This window comes from Elephas maximus, chromosome 8 (genome assembly GCF_024166365.1).
Source record: "Elephas maximus indicus isolate mEleMax1 chromosome 8, mEleMax1 primary haplotype, whole genome shotgun sequence".
NCBI classification, from domain to species: Eukaryota; Metazoa; Chordata; class Mammalia; order Proboscidea; family Elephantidae; genus Elephas; species Elephas maximus.
In genome coordinates this window covers 16,740,257-16,755,662 of record NC_064826.1, presented here as the reverse complement: position 1 = coordinate 16,755,662, position 15,406 = coordinate 16,740,257, and the positions used below count along the sequence as shown (strand labels likewise).

The 15,406-nt window shown below is 43.1% G+C and overlaps 1 protein-coding gene across 1 annotated transcript in view; it reads right to left on the bottom strand.

Annotated features, from left to right (window-relative positions):
• CHCHD3 (coiled-coil-helix-coiled-coil-helix domain containing 3) overlaps positions 1-8,967 on the bottom strand; it is a 335,977-nt gene extending 327,010 nt beyond the window's left edge. The window contains exon 1 of the mRNA XM_049894661.1: positions 8,723-8,967. Coding sequence (XP_049750618.1) covers positions 8,723-8,803 — 81 coding nt within the window. The 5' untranslated portion in view covers positions 8,804-8,967. The remainder of the gene's footprint in view (positions 1-8,722) is intronic.
• Positions 8,968-15,406: the final 6,439 nt, after the last annotated feature.

The following is a 15,406-nucleotide window of genomic DNA, read 5'->3' as shown; positions in this document are numbered from 1 at the left end:
GATGCCAGAGCCAACTGCATCTTTTCCAACAACTGAGAGCCATGGGACTGTTGCTAATGCTCCGCTGCGAAGCTGAGACAGGTCTTAGAAAAAACCCTTGAAGACGGACTCCAATCCTCTCAATTTATAGGTGAGAAAATGAGGCCCTGAATGACATCCAGTTAGTGGTAGCATCAGAATCTGAAGCTGTAACCCCTAATCTCTTCACTCTCAAGCAACATAGTAAAAACATATCATTTCCTCTGAAGAAGATAAATGGCCTTATTAGTTTTTACAATGTTTAAGGCTACTTTAATTGATACATAATTTAAGTAAAGCTCACGGAATTTTTATTATGAGTTGTGTGCCACCGATTCCCACTCATAGCAACCCCATAAGACATTAGAACTGCCCCATAGGGTTTCCTAGGCTTTACAGGAGCACATTGTCAGGTCTTTCTCCCACGGAGTGACTGGTGGGTTCAAACCACCAGCCTTTCGGTTAGCAGCCAAGTACTTAATCACTGTGCCACCAGGGATCCTTACATCTACTATTTAATATGTTAACGCAGTATATTCTAATATATACGCTAACCCAGTATATATATGCTACTATATGTAATATACTATTATGTACTACTCTATAATATGAACACAATATATAATATGCTACATATATCAGTTTATAAATAAAAAGCTAATTTGATTTATATATAATTTATGTATATATATATAAAAAAATTCTTTATTTCAATTTATACTTCTATATTTCACACCAAAGTAAAGGGGCTACAACTACACTAAAAATACATTCCACCAAATCTAAAAGTGAGTGTGTTTGCTAAAAATCAGTCTTAGCTACAAATTCTCACCTGTATTGGAGACAGCCACCCTTTCTTCTAAATAACAATCTGCTTCCCATCAAAATTCACATCTTGCCATCATCTACCGGGCTTTTGAAACACCTAGTACAAAAATTCCTTCCAAACCCTAAAGCATCCTCAAAATTATCATTCCTTGAGTGAGTAAAACAAAAAGCTGGCCCAGAATAGAGGAAAAAGCACTGGACACTACTAGTTATCTAGCCCTAGAGAAGTCACCTAACCTCAATGGGCCCCACTTGCTTCAAGTGACAATGAAGATACTACCAACCCTCCAGGCTATGTGGAGGATCAAAAGGACATCACAAAACGGTAATGTGCTACACAGATATTTGGTAGTTGTTACCCACAGAGCTCCAGTTATGGGGACTTCAACTGATTATTTCATCTTGGTTCATTCTCATCAACTCAGCCTGAGCCTGCACTGGGGTCCTCCTCTACCCAGCCCTTGAGGACTGGGCCTAGAGCTGCTACCAGGAGCAGCTGCATGAACCCTGGTGTGAGGATGTGAGGTGGTCACGTGTCCCTCTTTCTACATCCATGGGTAGTAAAAGCAGAATCTCTCTTTCAAATTAATTACTAAGTGTTTCTGTTAACTTTATATTATTTTTGTGGCTTCTGATACCTCAAAATTAGCTACTTAATTTCAAATACTATCAATTCAAAACATTTCCCAATGTGGTTTTTGGTTAAATTTCAGGACATTTATAACCATGTCATCCAAGGAACACAATTTATTTTTTGAGTTGATAAATGTATTGCAGGACTGCCTTATGGGAGTCAACCTCCTCCTTTTCTTCTTCGCAATCACTCAACCAATGCATCCTTGGGCCCGTCCCATGGCGCAGCCATGGCAGACAGCAGATGCCACTCTGCCAACATCAAGCTCAATCTGCCCATCCCAGTCCCTTCTCGGCTATGCCAACACAAAGTAACAGCTGTGCCGTGTTATCCTTTGTATCTGAAGTTAACATTATCTGAGCTGGGCTCAAGGGGCCCTGGTTGTACAGTGGTTAAAGCAACGGACTGCTAACCAAAAGATAAAACCAAAAAATAGGTGGTTCTAAACCACAATTAGCTCCACGGGAGGAAGACATGGCAGTCTGCTTCTGTAGAGATTTACAGCCTTGGAAACCCCTATGGGGTCGCTATGAGTAGAAATCAACTCAACGGCCGTGGGTTTGGTTTGGATTTTGGAGCTCAGCTGGCCTCAGCGGCATACTCACCTATCTTTGTGAACTGCGGTACTCACTTGTGAAGCAGCTCACAAGATTCAGCACCTGTCCAGGGTTATATACACAATCTGTATCTGTAAAACAACTCTTCTTTGTGATGCTAAGTGATCCATAAAGGAATCAAAGCTACAACATAAGTTTCTGCAACAGCTGGATATGCTGCCCTTGCGTTAGCAGCAACTCCTTCAGGAAACATGTTTTTCCTTAAACAGGACACTTGTTTGAGAAACAGTGTTTCCTATCTAGTGATACCTACTATACCTGGGGAAACCCTGGTGGTGTAGGGGTTAAGAGTTCGGCTGCTAACCAAAAGGTCCGCAGTTCAAATCCACCAGGCGCTCCTTGGAAGCCATCTCTGGAATCTAAGTCAAGGCAATACCAAGTGCAATTTGCAGAAATTACTTCAAGCAAAGAATGGTGAAATGCCCCCTTGCCCCCAATAATGCTAGGAATCATACCCTGGGGAGTCCACAGATGAATTCCTCAACTTAGGCGAAACTGTCTGCTTAGATGCATTTTTCTGGCTGGGCAGAGTCCACAGCTCACAGATTCAAAGTGTTCTGAGGTCTGATTTATAAGAAGAACCACTGCTCTGAGAGAGCGCCGAGTGAAGCAGGCCTGCCAACAAGCAGAATTCAGTCCTTGACTATCCGACCTACTGTCACTGCTCCTAAAGACAAATTTAAGCAAACAGGCCTTGCCAAGTTTTGGGCTGTACTCACCATACCAACATGCACTCCAGGGAAGAGAAAAAGATGCATGCCATCTTTATTCTTCCCACCCACCTTTGTTGATCTTACCCAAAACTAACAAATACACCGCCTACCAATCCAGACCCAGCCTTTCCTTAGGAGACTGGGTGAGATGGCTAAAATGTTTCCACTTCCAAGGAAAAGGAAGAAGGAAACTCTGTAAATTGCTGTTCTCTGATAGGTAAGAAGCCCTGGTGGCACCAAATGTTAAGTGTTCAGCTGCTAACCAAAAGATCCGCGGTTCAAATCCACCAGCCGCTCCTTGGAAACCCTATGCGGCAGTTCTACTCTGTTCTATAGGGCTTGGAAACCCTATGCGGCAGTTCTACTCTGTTCTATAGGGTCGCTGTGAGCAGGAATCATCTTAACGGCAAGGTGCTTGGTTTTGGGGGGGTTTTCTGACAGGTGAAGTTAGGAGCCCCGTGAGACAAGAAAACCAGACCCACCCACTTTGAGATGTGTCCTCTCAAAGTGATTAAAGGAAGTTTACCTATTTTTCTTTCTTTGTCTCCCTCCCATGTTGCACCATTTTCTGTGAGGGTACTGGTCTGCTTTTCAGCTACCATTTTGAGTTACAGGCTCCAAAAAAAAAGACTTTTATTTGGAAATTATTTACTCCCAAATACTTAGTTAAGGGCAGGGGAGGAAATGACATATATATATGTATACATACACGTATATATGTGTGTGTGTGTATGTATGTATATATATGTATACATATATATGGAGCCCTGGTGGTACAGTGCTTAAGGACTCAGCTGCTAACCAAAAGGTTGGCAGTTAGAATCCACCAGCCACTCCTTGGAAACCCTATGGGGCAGTTCTACTCTGTCCTGTAGGGTCGCTATGAATTGGAATCGACTCGACAGCAACAGGGTTGGGTTTTTCTTGACATATATATATATATATAAAACATGTAATTCTTAGCTTATGTTTGTAGTTTGTCACTTGTGTTTCTTTATATTTGTCATCAGTGGGGACCAGAAACTTGTACTTCCTTTATAAAATCTTAGAAAGTTTAAAAGAGTGCTTTGCCCAAGCAAAGCATGGAATCTCGAGCGGAAAGTGAACAAGCATCTGCCAGTTAACTGGATTACCTGCACCACACTCCTCAACACTCCCCATGACTGACTGGATGTGTAGTCTCTCCTCTAGAGCATCAACAACACCCCACATTAAGTAATTTCTTCATCTGGAGTTCTCAACTGCCAATACTTCCCAAAGTTATTGGTTGTGTTCCATGTAAGTATCCATACTACCATCACCCACTGCTCCTGTGAATTTCAGCCTGCATCTTCAAGGCCAGTTGCACAGTGCAGTTTATGCCTGGAAAGCATGATAACATTTCTTTGAAGATGATACTCATTGAAGTTGACTTTTGCTCTTGAAGAGTTCACTACTACAGCTTTGATGTTTCAGATAAACGTGTGAATGACTGAGTCGCTGGCAGACTCACCGAGCTGGCACGGCAGGTGCTCACAAAAATCCTATTAAGCACATGTAATATGAGTACTGAAAAGAGGTGGTAATTCTATCACTATAAATTTATTTTAGATTGGAAAAGGAGGACAAGGCAAGAGGGTGACATTTCATCCAACCCATACAAGTTGTTTCAGATTCTAAATTCAAATCAGGTGTAAGAATACAGGTTATTTTATGGAAAATTGGAAAAAGCTATGAATTGCTAAGAATAAAGGGAAAAAACAAGACCCTGTAGAAAATAACACCCGGTAGTTGAGAAGTTTAAACTTAAAATTGTAAGTAGTTCTTTTAACTGTAACTGTTGAGGGTTCCAGCAAAAAAATCTGGAAACACGTGATCCATTAATAAACTCAGCCTGGTTACTGAAACCCTTACATTGCTCACTAAATGTGATTCTGTGTATAAGACAAATGAAGATGAAATGACTATCTCTATCAGTACAACAGAACAAGCACTGGTTTTCCAGCAGTGACTGGCTCTGCTGAATCACAAATACACTCTTGTTTCCTACAACCTAAGCTCGGCCATTGATTAGACAAAGTTGGAAAGTCTTCTCCAGCCGAGTTGATGTACCAAAACCAAACCCATTGCTGTTGAGTCGATTCTGACTCAAACCAACCACATGACATATACAAGACACAGGAGAACGGCCCTGGTAAGGTCAATCGTTATGGAAGCAGACTGCCACATCTTTCTCCTGCGGAGCAAATGGTAGGTTCAAACCACTGACTTTTTGGTTAGCAGCCTGGTGCTTAACCACTGTCCCACCAGGGCTCCAAGTTGACCTAACCCATCTGCAATTTAAAACTGAAGTTTGGGCTTCATTAGCACCATGTTTTTACCAACTGAGCTAAACAGTGGCTCACTTATGATACTGAGATGCCTCCTCATGCCTCAGAAGCTTGTTTGGGAAAAAAAAAAAAAAAAAGAAACAAGGTACTCGCTTTGAGTCAAGAAAAGTATAAAGATCAGCTGAAAAGCATCTACAAAAGACCTAGGCAAAAGTCAGGCAGTGCTCCCATCTCCCAGTCCACTCTGTGAGGGACACCTGTGGGCGTCCTTCATGAGGCACAAGATGCTCTTATTTTATCCAGTTATCTTAAGTTCATACATACTTTGGACATGTTGTCAGGAGGAATCAGTCCCTGGAGAAGGACATCATGCTTGGCAGAGTACAGGGTCAGCGGAAAAGAGGAAGACCCTCAACGAGGTGGATTGACACAGTGGCTGCGACAATGAGTTCAAGCATAACAATGATTGTAAGGATGGCGCAGGACCAGGCAGTGTTTCGTTCCGTTGTGCACAAGGTCGCTATGAGTTGGAACCGACTCGATGGCACCTAACAACAACTTTATGTAGCCATTACACTGAATACCGCTAATTACAGCTGCTACTCATGAAGTACTAGGCACTGTGCTAGATGCTTAAAGACAGAAAAACAAACCTAACCCCACTGCCATCAAGTCGATTCTGACTCACAGAGACCCTACAGGATAGAGCAGAACCGCCCCATAGGGTTTCCAAGGCTGTAAATTCTTATGGAAGCAGACTGCCACATCTTATTCCCATAGAGCAGCTGGTGGGTTTGAACTGCTGACCTTTCAGTTAGCAGCTGAACTGTTAACCACTATGCCACCAGGGCTCCCACAAATCTCACAAGCAGGTTGCATTCTCCAGATACACTGAACAACGAAACACAATCAAAAGTGATTTGTCCACTTGAGACTATGTTGGCATCTCCTGCCTGGAGGGGAGATGAGAGGATGGAGGGGGTTAGAAGCTGGCGAAACGGACATGAAAAGAGAGAGTGGAGGGAGAGAGCGGGCTGTCTCATTAGGGGGAGAGTAATTGGGAGTGTGTAGCAAGGTGTATATGGGTTTTTGTGTGAGAGACTGACTTGATTTGTAAACTTTCACTTAAAGCACAATAAAATTTAAAACAAAAGTGATTTGTCCAGGGCCACACAGCTACTGAGAAGCAGAGTTAGGATCCAAACCAGGTCTGCCTGGCTCCAAAGCACATGCTGCCTCCCCAACACTACACAACACTTCCAAAGAGTCTTTGAACTTTAGATACTGAAGGAATCCTATCATCTTCTTACCTCAATTAATTAACATAAGTGATGGTATTCCCCCTAGGGATAAAGAAAGAATCAGAGAAGTGATTTGTCCATGGCCAAAAGGCTAGAAAATTAAACTGAAGTTTGTTTAACTCCAAATTCATGCTCTTTTTACCATGACCTCCAAGATATCAGAATGGACTCTGAGTACTCAACAATTCAATAGCTTGCCATTGTAGAGAAAACAGCAATGGGCTGAGTATGGCTACAAGAAACTTAGAGCACAACTAGACTCATAGTCAAAACAAGAAAAGATGAGAGGTCCTCAGAGGCATACATTTAGCAGATGAGAAAGCTGAGGCTCAGAGAGATTTCAAGTCACCCTTGAAAAAGGATTTGAAGGAACAGGGCATAGTCCAAGGGCATTCCAGGTGAAGGGTATATTCTGAAGGAAAGCACGGCGATCAAAACGAGTATGGCATGTGCTTGAATTTTTTCAATGCAGATAAGATATAATGTATGAGAATGAAAACAATAAAGAATGCAGGAATGCTTCTGTCAATTTTAGTGTCCAAGGGACACAGTTTATTTAAAAAAAAAAAAAGGTTTTTTAAACAATCTTTCCATTTTAATCTATCACCTAGCCCTACTGTCATATTTATCCTATTCAGCCTTGTGCATCTAACATTTCATATGAATGTCTGCACTGTGGCCAAATTGTCTTTCGGTTTTGTTTGCGACCACCACTATCTGAACTAAAGCATGAGAATGCAGATTTACAGATTTGTCTACTCATTGTCTTCTTACCCAAAATTTACTGTATTTTTTCTTACTTCTACTCTCTGGTGTGGAACACCAAAGGCCTAAAAGCAAGATTAAACAAACCTCTGCTTAAAACTCAAGGTTTACAGTAATTTTTATTTGACTCCGAAGAGTACCAACTAAACCACAATAACGCAAAGAATGCAGCCTCGGATTATTTTATTACAAAATGTGGTACTACCGTTAATAAGGCAGGCTGGCCACAGGCCAAAAATAGAGTTCAACAGTCTTGAGTTTCTAAAAAGAAAACTTTAATAAATGTTTTCCAGGTAACAGTTTCAGAGTAGAAAGTTTTTAAACACTTTAAATATTTATGAGGCTTTATTTCCTAGTAACAAATGCTAAAAACAATTTACACATTTAATTTACTTATACTGGCTGTGCAATAACAGATGAAGAAGCATATAAAATATTATAAAACTTCCTGAAGTCAAGACTGCTTTATTTACTAGGTTCAGGCATCATACTTCCAAAAATGTGAGGCTCCAAAGTCAGGTGCAGCGAAGAGTGTTTATCAAGTTAGTGCTGGCATACTGACAGACACCCTGGAGAAAAATCAAGTTTTCAGTTTATGTATCAAGCACGTGCAGAAGGCATAAAAATTAAGAAAAACTTCCCTACAATATCTTGATCTAGAACTGGGAATACGACGTCTACCAAAAAAAAAAAAAAAAAAACCAAACCCGTTGCCACTGAACCGATTCCAACTCATAGTGACTCTACAGGACAGAGTAGAACTGCCCCATAGGGTTTCCAAGGAGTGCCTGGTGGATTTGAAATGCCAACCTTTTGGTTAGCAGCTGTAGCTCTTCTCACTACCCACCAGGGTTTCCATATGACTTCTAGTGGTCTGAAAAACTGCAAATCTCAACCTCTAGCCAATGAATCAGGCTGGCAGGCATTAGTCCTGAAGCACCGGGCCTAATTCAAGACTCAAGCAGGGCAGGTCACAGAGAAGGCGCCTGGGAAAGACAGATATCAAGTGAAAGTCAAGAAGGCAGAAGTCACCAGAGGACAGCCAGAAAAGTGTGGGGGTGTGGGGGTGTATGTTGGAGGGAGGGGGTTGTATCAGAGGGAGAACACTAGATGACAAAGCACAAATAAAGAGGCTCCTTAAAATGCCAATTTGCCCTGAGAGGGGTGATGTGGCAACAGAAAAGCAGAGTTTGGGTCCTGAAACCAGGAGGCATAAGAAAAGACCCGTTTCACAAATAAGTACAGTCAGAGGTTGCAAATAAAGTCCCGCAACTAGTGAGAAGTACAGTCAAGACGAGGCTGCGCGCCCCTGGAGGGTCCCATTCAACCTGGCAGCCCACCCGCCCCAGCACAGTGCCTAGCACTTGTACACAAGCAGAAACTACTTTCCCAGTGGAGGTCCCAAGTTGTGAAACTCCGGCCTTCTCCCCGGGCAACACTGAAGGCTGGGACGCTGGACAAGGGCTGCGGGTCCCGAGAGCACAGGCTTCGGGGTCTGAGTCCGAGTGCTTGCGCTCTGCCCGCCCCGCTCACTCACCCGGATGCCCTTCACCACCGTGATGTTCTCATTCTCGTCCGCCTCGAAGGTGACCCGGCGGGTGCTAGCCGTCCCGCCCATGGCTCCCGCGTCTGCTCGCGCAGCGACCTAGCGAGGACTCACAAGCACTGCAGGCACCACGCTCACATACGCGCGTGGAGGTGCCCGCACACTTCCCGTGCACAGCAGGAGCAAGGCCACGACCCCAAAGAGCAAGGAGAAGGCGCCGGTCCTGAGTCCCCGCCCCCTCCGGTCACGTGCCACAGCAAACCTGCCTCCGGTTGGTCAGAACTGAGAAAGGCCCGTCTCCACAAGGCGCGGGCATCCGGGTTGGTCGGTCCGGACCCGGATGCTATGGCAACAGGTAGTGTTTAACAAGGCTTCCGGAACCCCTGAGTATAGTGGGAATTGTAGTTTCGGTCTAGTGAGGTGAGTGGTGGAGCGTCCTCAGCTTCGTCCCAAGAGCGCAAAGGGAACATGGCATTCTGGGAGTTGTAGTCTTGACGGCAGGAAAGGCTTGTAACTGGCAGCTTTCAATGAAGTTTTCCTACCCTAAAAAAAAAAAAAAAAAATTTCTATTTTTTTTTAACGAACATGCTTTGAAGGCGTGCTGTATGCCAGACATTATTCTAGAAACTTAGGCTTGTGAGTTAAAGACACAACTCTGTCCCAAAGGAACTCACGGTTTAATGTGGGAGATGCACTCTCCTAATGGAGCCCTGCCTAGATTCCTATTTTAAAAACTCCCTGAGGCAAAACTTAGCAGTTCTTTATTTTAGTCTTAGTTATGAAAAAAAATTTTTTTGAACTGTATTTGGCCTATGGGCTTATCGCATGAACTATGTACTTCTTTTACATCTTATTATAAATAAAAGAAATTAAAACATTATGGCTTTCAAATCTGCGTATGAGAAAACAGAAAAATAAGTTGTTTGCACCAAGCACCCCGAGCATTTATTTCCCACATTTGTGTCTCCTTCACTTGGAAGTCAGTGGGTCACACACGATGTGGCAGTCCTCTTATGCCGAAGGCACCCACAGCAATGCGGTAACGTTTTTGAGCTTCAATTGTATGCTTATCTATTACTATAAGAATCTTTACAGCAGAAAGTACCTCTTTTTTATCTCTGTACCCCAGGCCGGAGCCCTGGTGGTCCAGTGGTTAAGCACTAGGCTGCTGAGTGAAAGGCAGGTGGTCCTAACACACCAGCGGCTTCACAGGAGAAGCATGTGGCAGTCTGCTTCTGTAAATATTACAGCGTTGGAAACCCTATAGGGGAGTTCTTCTCTGCGTTATAGGGTTGCTATGAGTTGAATGGACTCGACAGCCATGGGTATCTCTGGTCAGTAGCAGAGTGTTGAATTGATTACACCTCATCATTTTGTTTGTCTCTTCATATATGTATCCAAATCGTACGATGTTACATTGCAGTTTGAGACTACATGTTACTTTGTACTTACTCTCAAATTGTATAGTACCTTTAAACTTTACTTCTACAGGGAACCAAAAGCCCCGGGAATTATGTCTTTCATTCCTTTGGAATCTCCCTCTCCACAAACAAACCCTCACTTATTACCCCAATGCGTAGCACCGACGGGATGCAGTAACTACTTACAAAGAAAGCATTTCTTGGAGAGAGTAGAGAGGGATGAAGGAACTGCTAGTTACCTTGGAGATATTTATCTTCTTAGAATTTAAATGAGCTCTTTCAACCAAATATACTAAAGATAATGAAGGTTAAGCCTCAGAAGATGGTGGTGTGATGCTTTCACTGTTTAGAGAACAGAAGCAAGTCAGTTATCCTGTCGGGAAACCTAAAAATATTTAGAATTCCTACTCCATTTCAACTAACATCATCACAAAGAAGCCTTCTGAATAAAAATTTTAAAAAAGATACACCTTACTCCTGGAAAAATGCCTACTATGATAATATTTCTCCACCTGTCTGTCAGTTTCTTGTACTGTGGGTAGTGTGTTGCTGTGATGCTGGAAGCTATGCCACTGGCATTCAAATACCAGCAGGGTTACCAGTGGCAGACAGGCTTCGGCTGAGCTTCCAGACTAAGAAAAGACTAGGAAGAAGGATCCAGCAGTCTGAAAAGAATTAGCCAGTGAAAACCTTAAGTGTTTTCCATCGCCTCATACGCATGAGAAAGCTGGACGATGAGTAAGGAAGACCAAAGAAGCATTGATTCTTTTGAATTGTGGTGTTGGCGAAGAATATTGGATATATCATGGACTGCCAAAAGAGCAAACAAATCTATCTTGGAAGAAGTACAATCAGAATGCTGCTTAGAAGCAAGGATAGCGAGACTACGTCTCACGTACTTTGGGCATGTTATCAGGAGGAATCAGTCCCTGGAGAAGGGCATCATGCTTGGTAAAGTAGAGGGTCAGCAAAAAGAGGAAGACCCTCAAAGAGATGGACTGACACAGTGGCTGCAACAATGGGCTCAAGCAAAACAATGATTGTGAACATGTTGCGGGACTCGGCAGTCTTTCATTCTGTAGTACATACGGCTGCTATCAGTCAGGGCCAATTCAATGGCACCTAACAGCAACAACAAAAAACCGTGAGAGAATAAATTTCTGTTTGTTAAAGCCATCCACTTGTGGTATTTCTGTTATAGCATCTCTAGATAAATAAGACACATGGGATGATGAGGTGTCAGAGAAGAGAGCGGTCCTGGTCTCCAGCTAGTAAAGCTAATCAGTGTGTTCATCATAGCCCTCTTCCCAGCTCTTGTGAGTAGCATTTCAGCTGGATGATAGAGCACTCATACTCTGGCCTTTGCTGAAATAGAATATAGTTGTAATGATCATATTTTCTGAACTAAAGATTGGAGCATATGTTCTCACTATTATTTGTGTACTTAGAGAGACAATTGAACCAGTCCTTGAAATCAGGTCATCCTTGAAAATCTAGGACATATAGTTGCCATAGTTATTAAAAAAAAAAAAAAAAGTTATAGCAAACCAATTAAAATCACCGAAAAGTACTTCATGTGTAGTGTGGACAATCGATACAAAGATATTCTGAGAATATGGATGCAGGCTTATTCCACAACCCATAACTGAATATCAGCCTTCAAACTTTTTACACCAATTATTGTACAGAGAATCAGAGAAAAGCAGTGCAGCCCCAAAGCAGCGGTTCTCAATTTGTGTGTGTGTGTGCACAGGTATGTGCTTGTGTGACATTTTCTGAGAAGAAGAATTTTGGGCAGCACACTTGAGGAGATGCAAAGATTCAAAATAGCATGAACCAGTCAGCAAACAAGACAATCACAGCTACACTATAACAGTAACCCTCCACCTTGAGGGCACAAATCACATGGTCTCCCACACTCCATCACTGTTGGAGTAGAGCTGATCACTATGCTGCCTGTGCATCTAAGAACAGCATGAGGTCAAGTTTTCCCACGTCTTAGGAACCTCTCCTTCTGCACCACTGCCCTAGGGCTGCTGTAACAAAGTACCACAAAGTGGGTGGCTTATAAGAACGGAATATATAGTCTTGCCAGTCTGGAGGCTAGATGTCTGAAACCAGGATATCCGCCATGTTGATTCCTTCTGTGGGAGAATCCATTACATGCCTCTGTCCTAGCTTCTGTGACAGCCAGTTGTCCCTAGCATTCTTTGGCTTACAGCTCTGCCTTCTACAATCTCTGCCTCCGCTGGCACATGGTTGCCTTTCCTGGTCTCTCTCCCCAGTGCTGGCTTATCATCCCATGTCACGTTCTTTCTGTTTGTACTCCTTCTTCTCATCTACTCGTCCTACACTCTCCCCCAGTGTATCAGGGACAGCCAAGTGGTGTGTCTCTTCTTTTATATGGCCGTCACTCAGACTGAATCAGGACCCAAAGTATTTATGAGCACATGCCAACTGGTAACATCTTCAAAGACCTTATTTCCAAGCAAGGTCAGTTTCACTCATACAAGGGTTAAGACTTCAACATATTCTTTTTTTTTTTTTTTTGCGGGGGATGGGGGGACACAATTCAATTCCTAACACCATCTATCTTTGGCTCCTGCTTATCTTTTCCAAGAGTGCTCACGTTGTATATGTTGTGCCATGTCATAGGGTGGGCTGCGACGACCGTTCTGCTTGACAAAGATCACTTAGCACTATATGTTGTTGTTGTTGTTAGGGGCCAAGTCAGTTCCGACTCATATTGACCCTATGCACAACAGAATGAAACACTGCTCAGTCATGTGCCATCCTCGCATTTGTTGCTATGCTTGAACCCATTGTTACAGCAACTATGTCAATCCATCTCATCCAGGGTCTTCCTCTTTTTTGCTGATCCTGTACTTTACCAAGCATGATGTCCTTCTCCAGAGACTGATCCCTCCTGACAACATGTCCAAAGTATGTGAGACATAGTCTCGCCCATCCTTGCTTCTAAGGGACATTCTGGTTGTACTTCTTCCAAGACAGATTTCTTCTTTCTTTTGGCAGTCCATGGTATATTCAATACTCTTCACCAACACCACAATTCAAAAGCATCAGTTCTTCTCGGTCTTCCTTATTCACTATCCAGCTTTCGCATGCATACAAGGCAATTGAAAACACATAAGGTTTTCACTGGCTAATTCTTTTCAGAAGTGGACTGCCGGGTCCTTCTTCCTAGTCTGTCTTAGTCTGGAAGTTCAGCTGAAGCCTGTCCACCACTGGTGACCCTGCTGGTATTTGAATACCAGTGGCATAGCTTCCAGCATCACAGCAACACACAGGACCCCACAGTACAACAAACTGACAGACACATGGGGGAATAGCACTATATAGCTAGAATAAATGTTACCCCTGGATCATAACTTGGCAACACACCATGGAGATTTCCTGGTACCTCTGATGTAAAGATTATTCTAGAGTAAAGCCTCACCAAATTTATAGCAGATTTCTAAAAAGCTACTCTCTGACATTTCCAGGACATTCTTCTTTTGGCTTTTTTCATTTTTCCTTGACACCTCGTTTCTTTTCCTCTCATCCCAAGTTCATCAAAATATAGTGGCTGATAGACTGGGTGTTGGTATAAGGGTGTGGGTGGAGGGATGGCAGTGAGAAGGGAAGGTGAGAACAGAGAGTGAGAGGCAAATCCAGTCTGGCTCCTTTCTCTTCCAAACTCCTGCCCTGTAAGTGTCCCAAGGCCCTTTGTGTTTCTTTGTGTTGGCTTTGTAGTGATCATCCCGAATGAACAGAGCCCAAGTCAGAAAAGACTCATTTCTCATCTCCATTCCTTAAACAGGAGTGAACTTTCCATCTGTCATCTCCCCTGAATGGCTCCTCTGGCCTTGATGAATTTTCAAGCCATTTTTGTCTGAGAGCCCAGGGACGTTCTCCTAGCCCTTTAACAATATCTACCCGTCATGGAGCTTGAGAGGTTTCTGAAAAGCAGGCTGTTGGCCTCTTTACTTCCAAATAACAAATGCTTAAAATGCATCAAGGTTATATAAACACTTCTGCTAAGATGTTGGACAGGAGAGCAACACCTGTTTATCGATGCTAATAGTGTAAAAATGTCCACAAGTACACATCTACAGACCTGGTCCTCACCTGAGTGTGCTGCCCTGTTTGATCCCACTTTTGTCCTAATTCAGAGAGGCACTCAAGGTGTGGACTTGGTGACTGCCTCAACCTCAGTGAGACTCTGTTTTACTTACGTGTTCCAAAACAAAACACGTTCCAACCTTCAGCCTGGAACAAGGAGTCTGGACAATGCAATGCAATTCTTTCACTAGGAATCAAGCGACCTTGACAACCATCAATCTTCCTCTTTATTTCACAGATGAAGGAGATGAGCCCCAAAGAGTTTGAGTGACTTACCCAAGGCTACAAAGCCTGGTCACAGCAGAGTCCAGCAAGAATCCAGATCTCCCGCAATTCAGTTCAGTACTTTTGCTACCACCTCATGCTCCTCTCTCATGGGAAACTGCCTTCACAAGCCATACCGCCAGGGCTCAGATGCCAGGTACAAGACACTGCAGCCTCAGCTGGTACCATTACTAAAAGAGATCAGAAAGATCAAGGCACAGCTCTGAGGTGGGATGCTGGCCTCCAGCACAGAGGTAGCCCAGGCCTGGCAGGAGTCAATATACCTTCCCTGTGGGAATATTGGAGGTGCCATTCAATTCATTAGCTAATCATGCATTAGCTAATGACTCAGCAATTCCACTCCTGGGGATATATGCAACAGAAATGAGTTCTTATGTCCACCAAAAGATGTGTACAGAAATGTTCATTGCAGCTTTGTTCACAAGTGCCCAAAACAGGAAATAACCCAAGTGTCCATCAACTGTTGAAAGGATAAATAAATTGTGGTATGTTCACGCAATAGAATGCTATAGTACAATGAAAAAGAATAAGCTATTGTTACACTCAACAACATGGCTGAATATAATAGGCATCATGTTGAGCAAAAGAAGGCAGACACAAAAGAACACAGACTTCGTGAGCCCCTTTACATGATGTTCAAGAACAGATAAAATTAATCTACAGTGACAGATATCGGAATAGCGGTTACTAAAAATATCCCCTGAAGTCTTCTTAAAACCAAACAATAATTTTGCTTAACTAGTAAGGCATGTCTGCCTTGAACGTTACGCTCTCTTAAACCACCCCCCCAAAAAATCCATTGCCATCTAGTCGATTCTGACTCATAGTGACCCTGTAGGACAGAGTG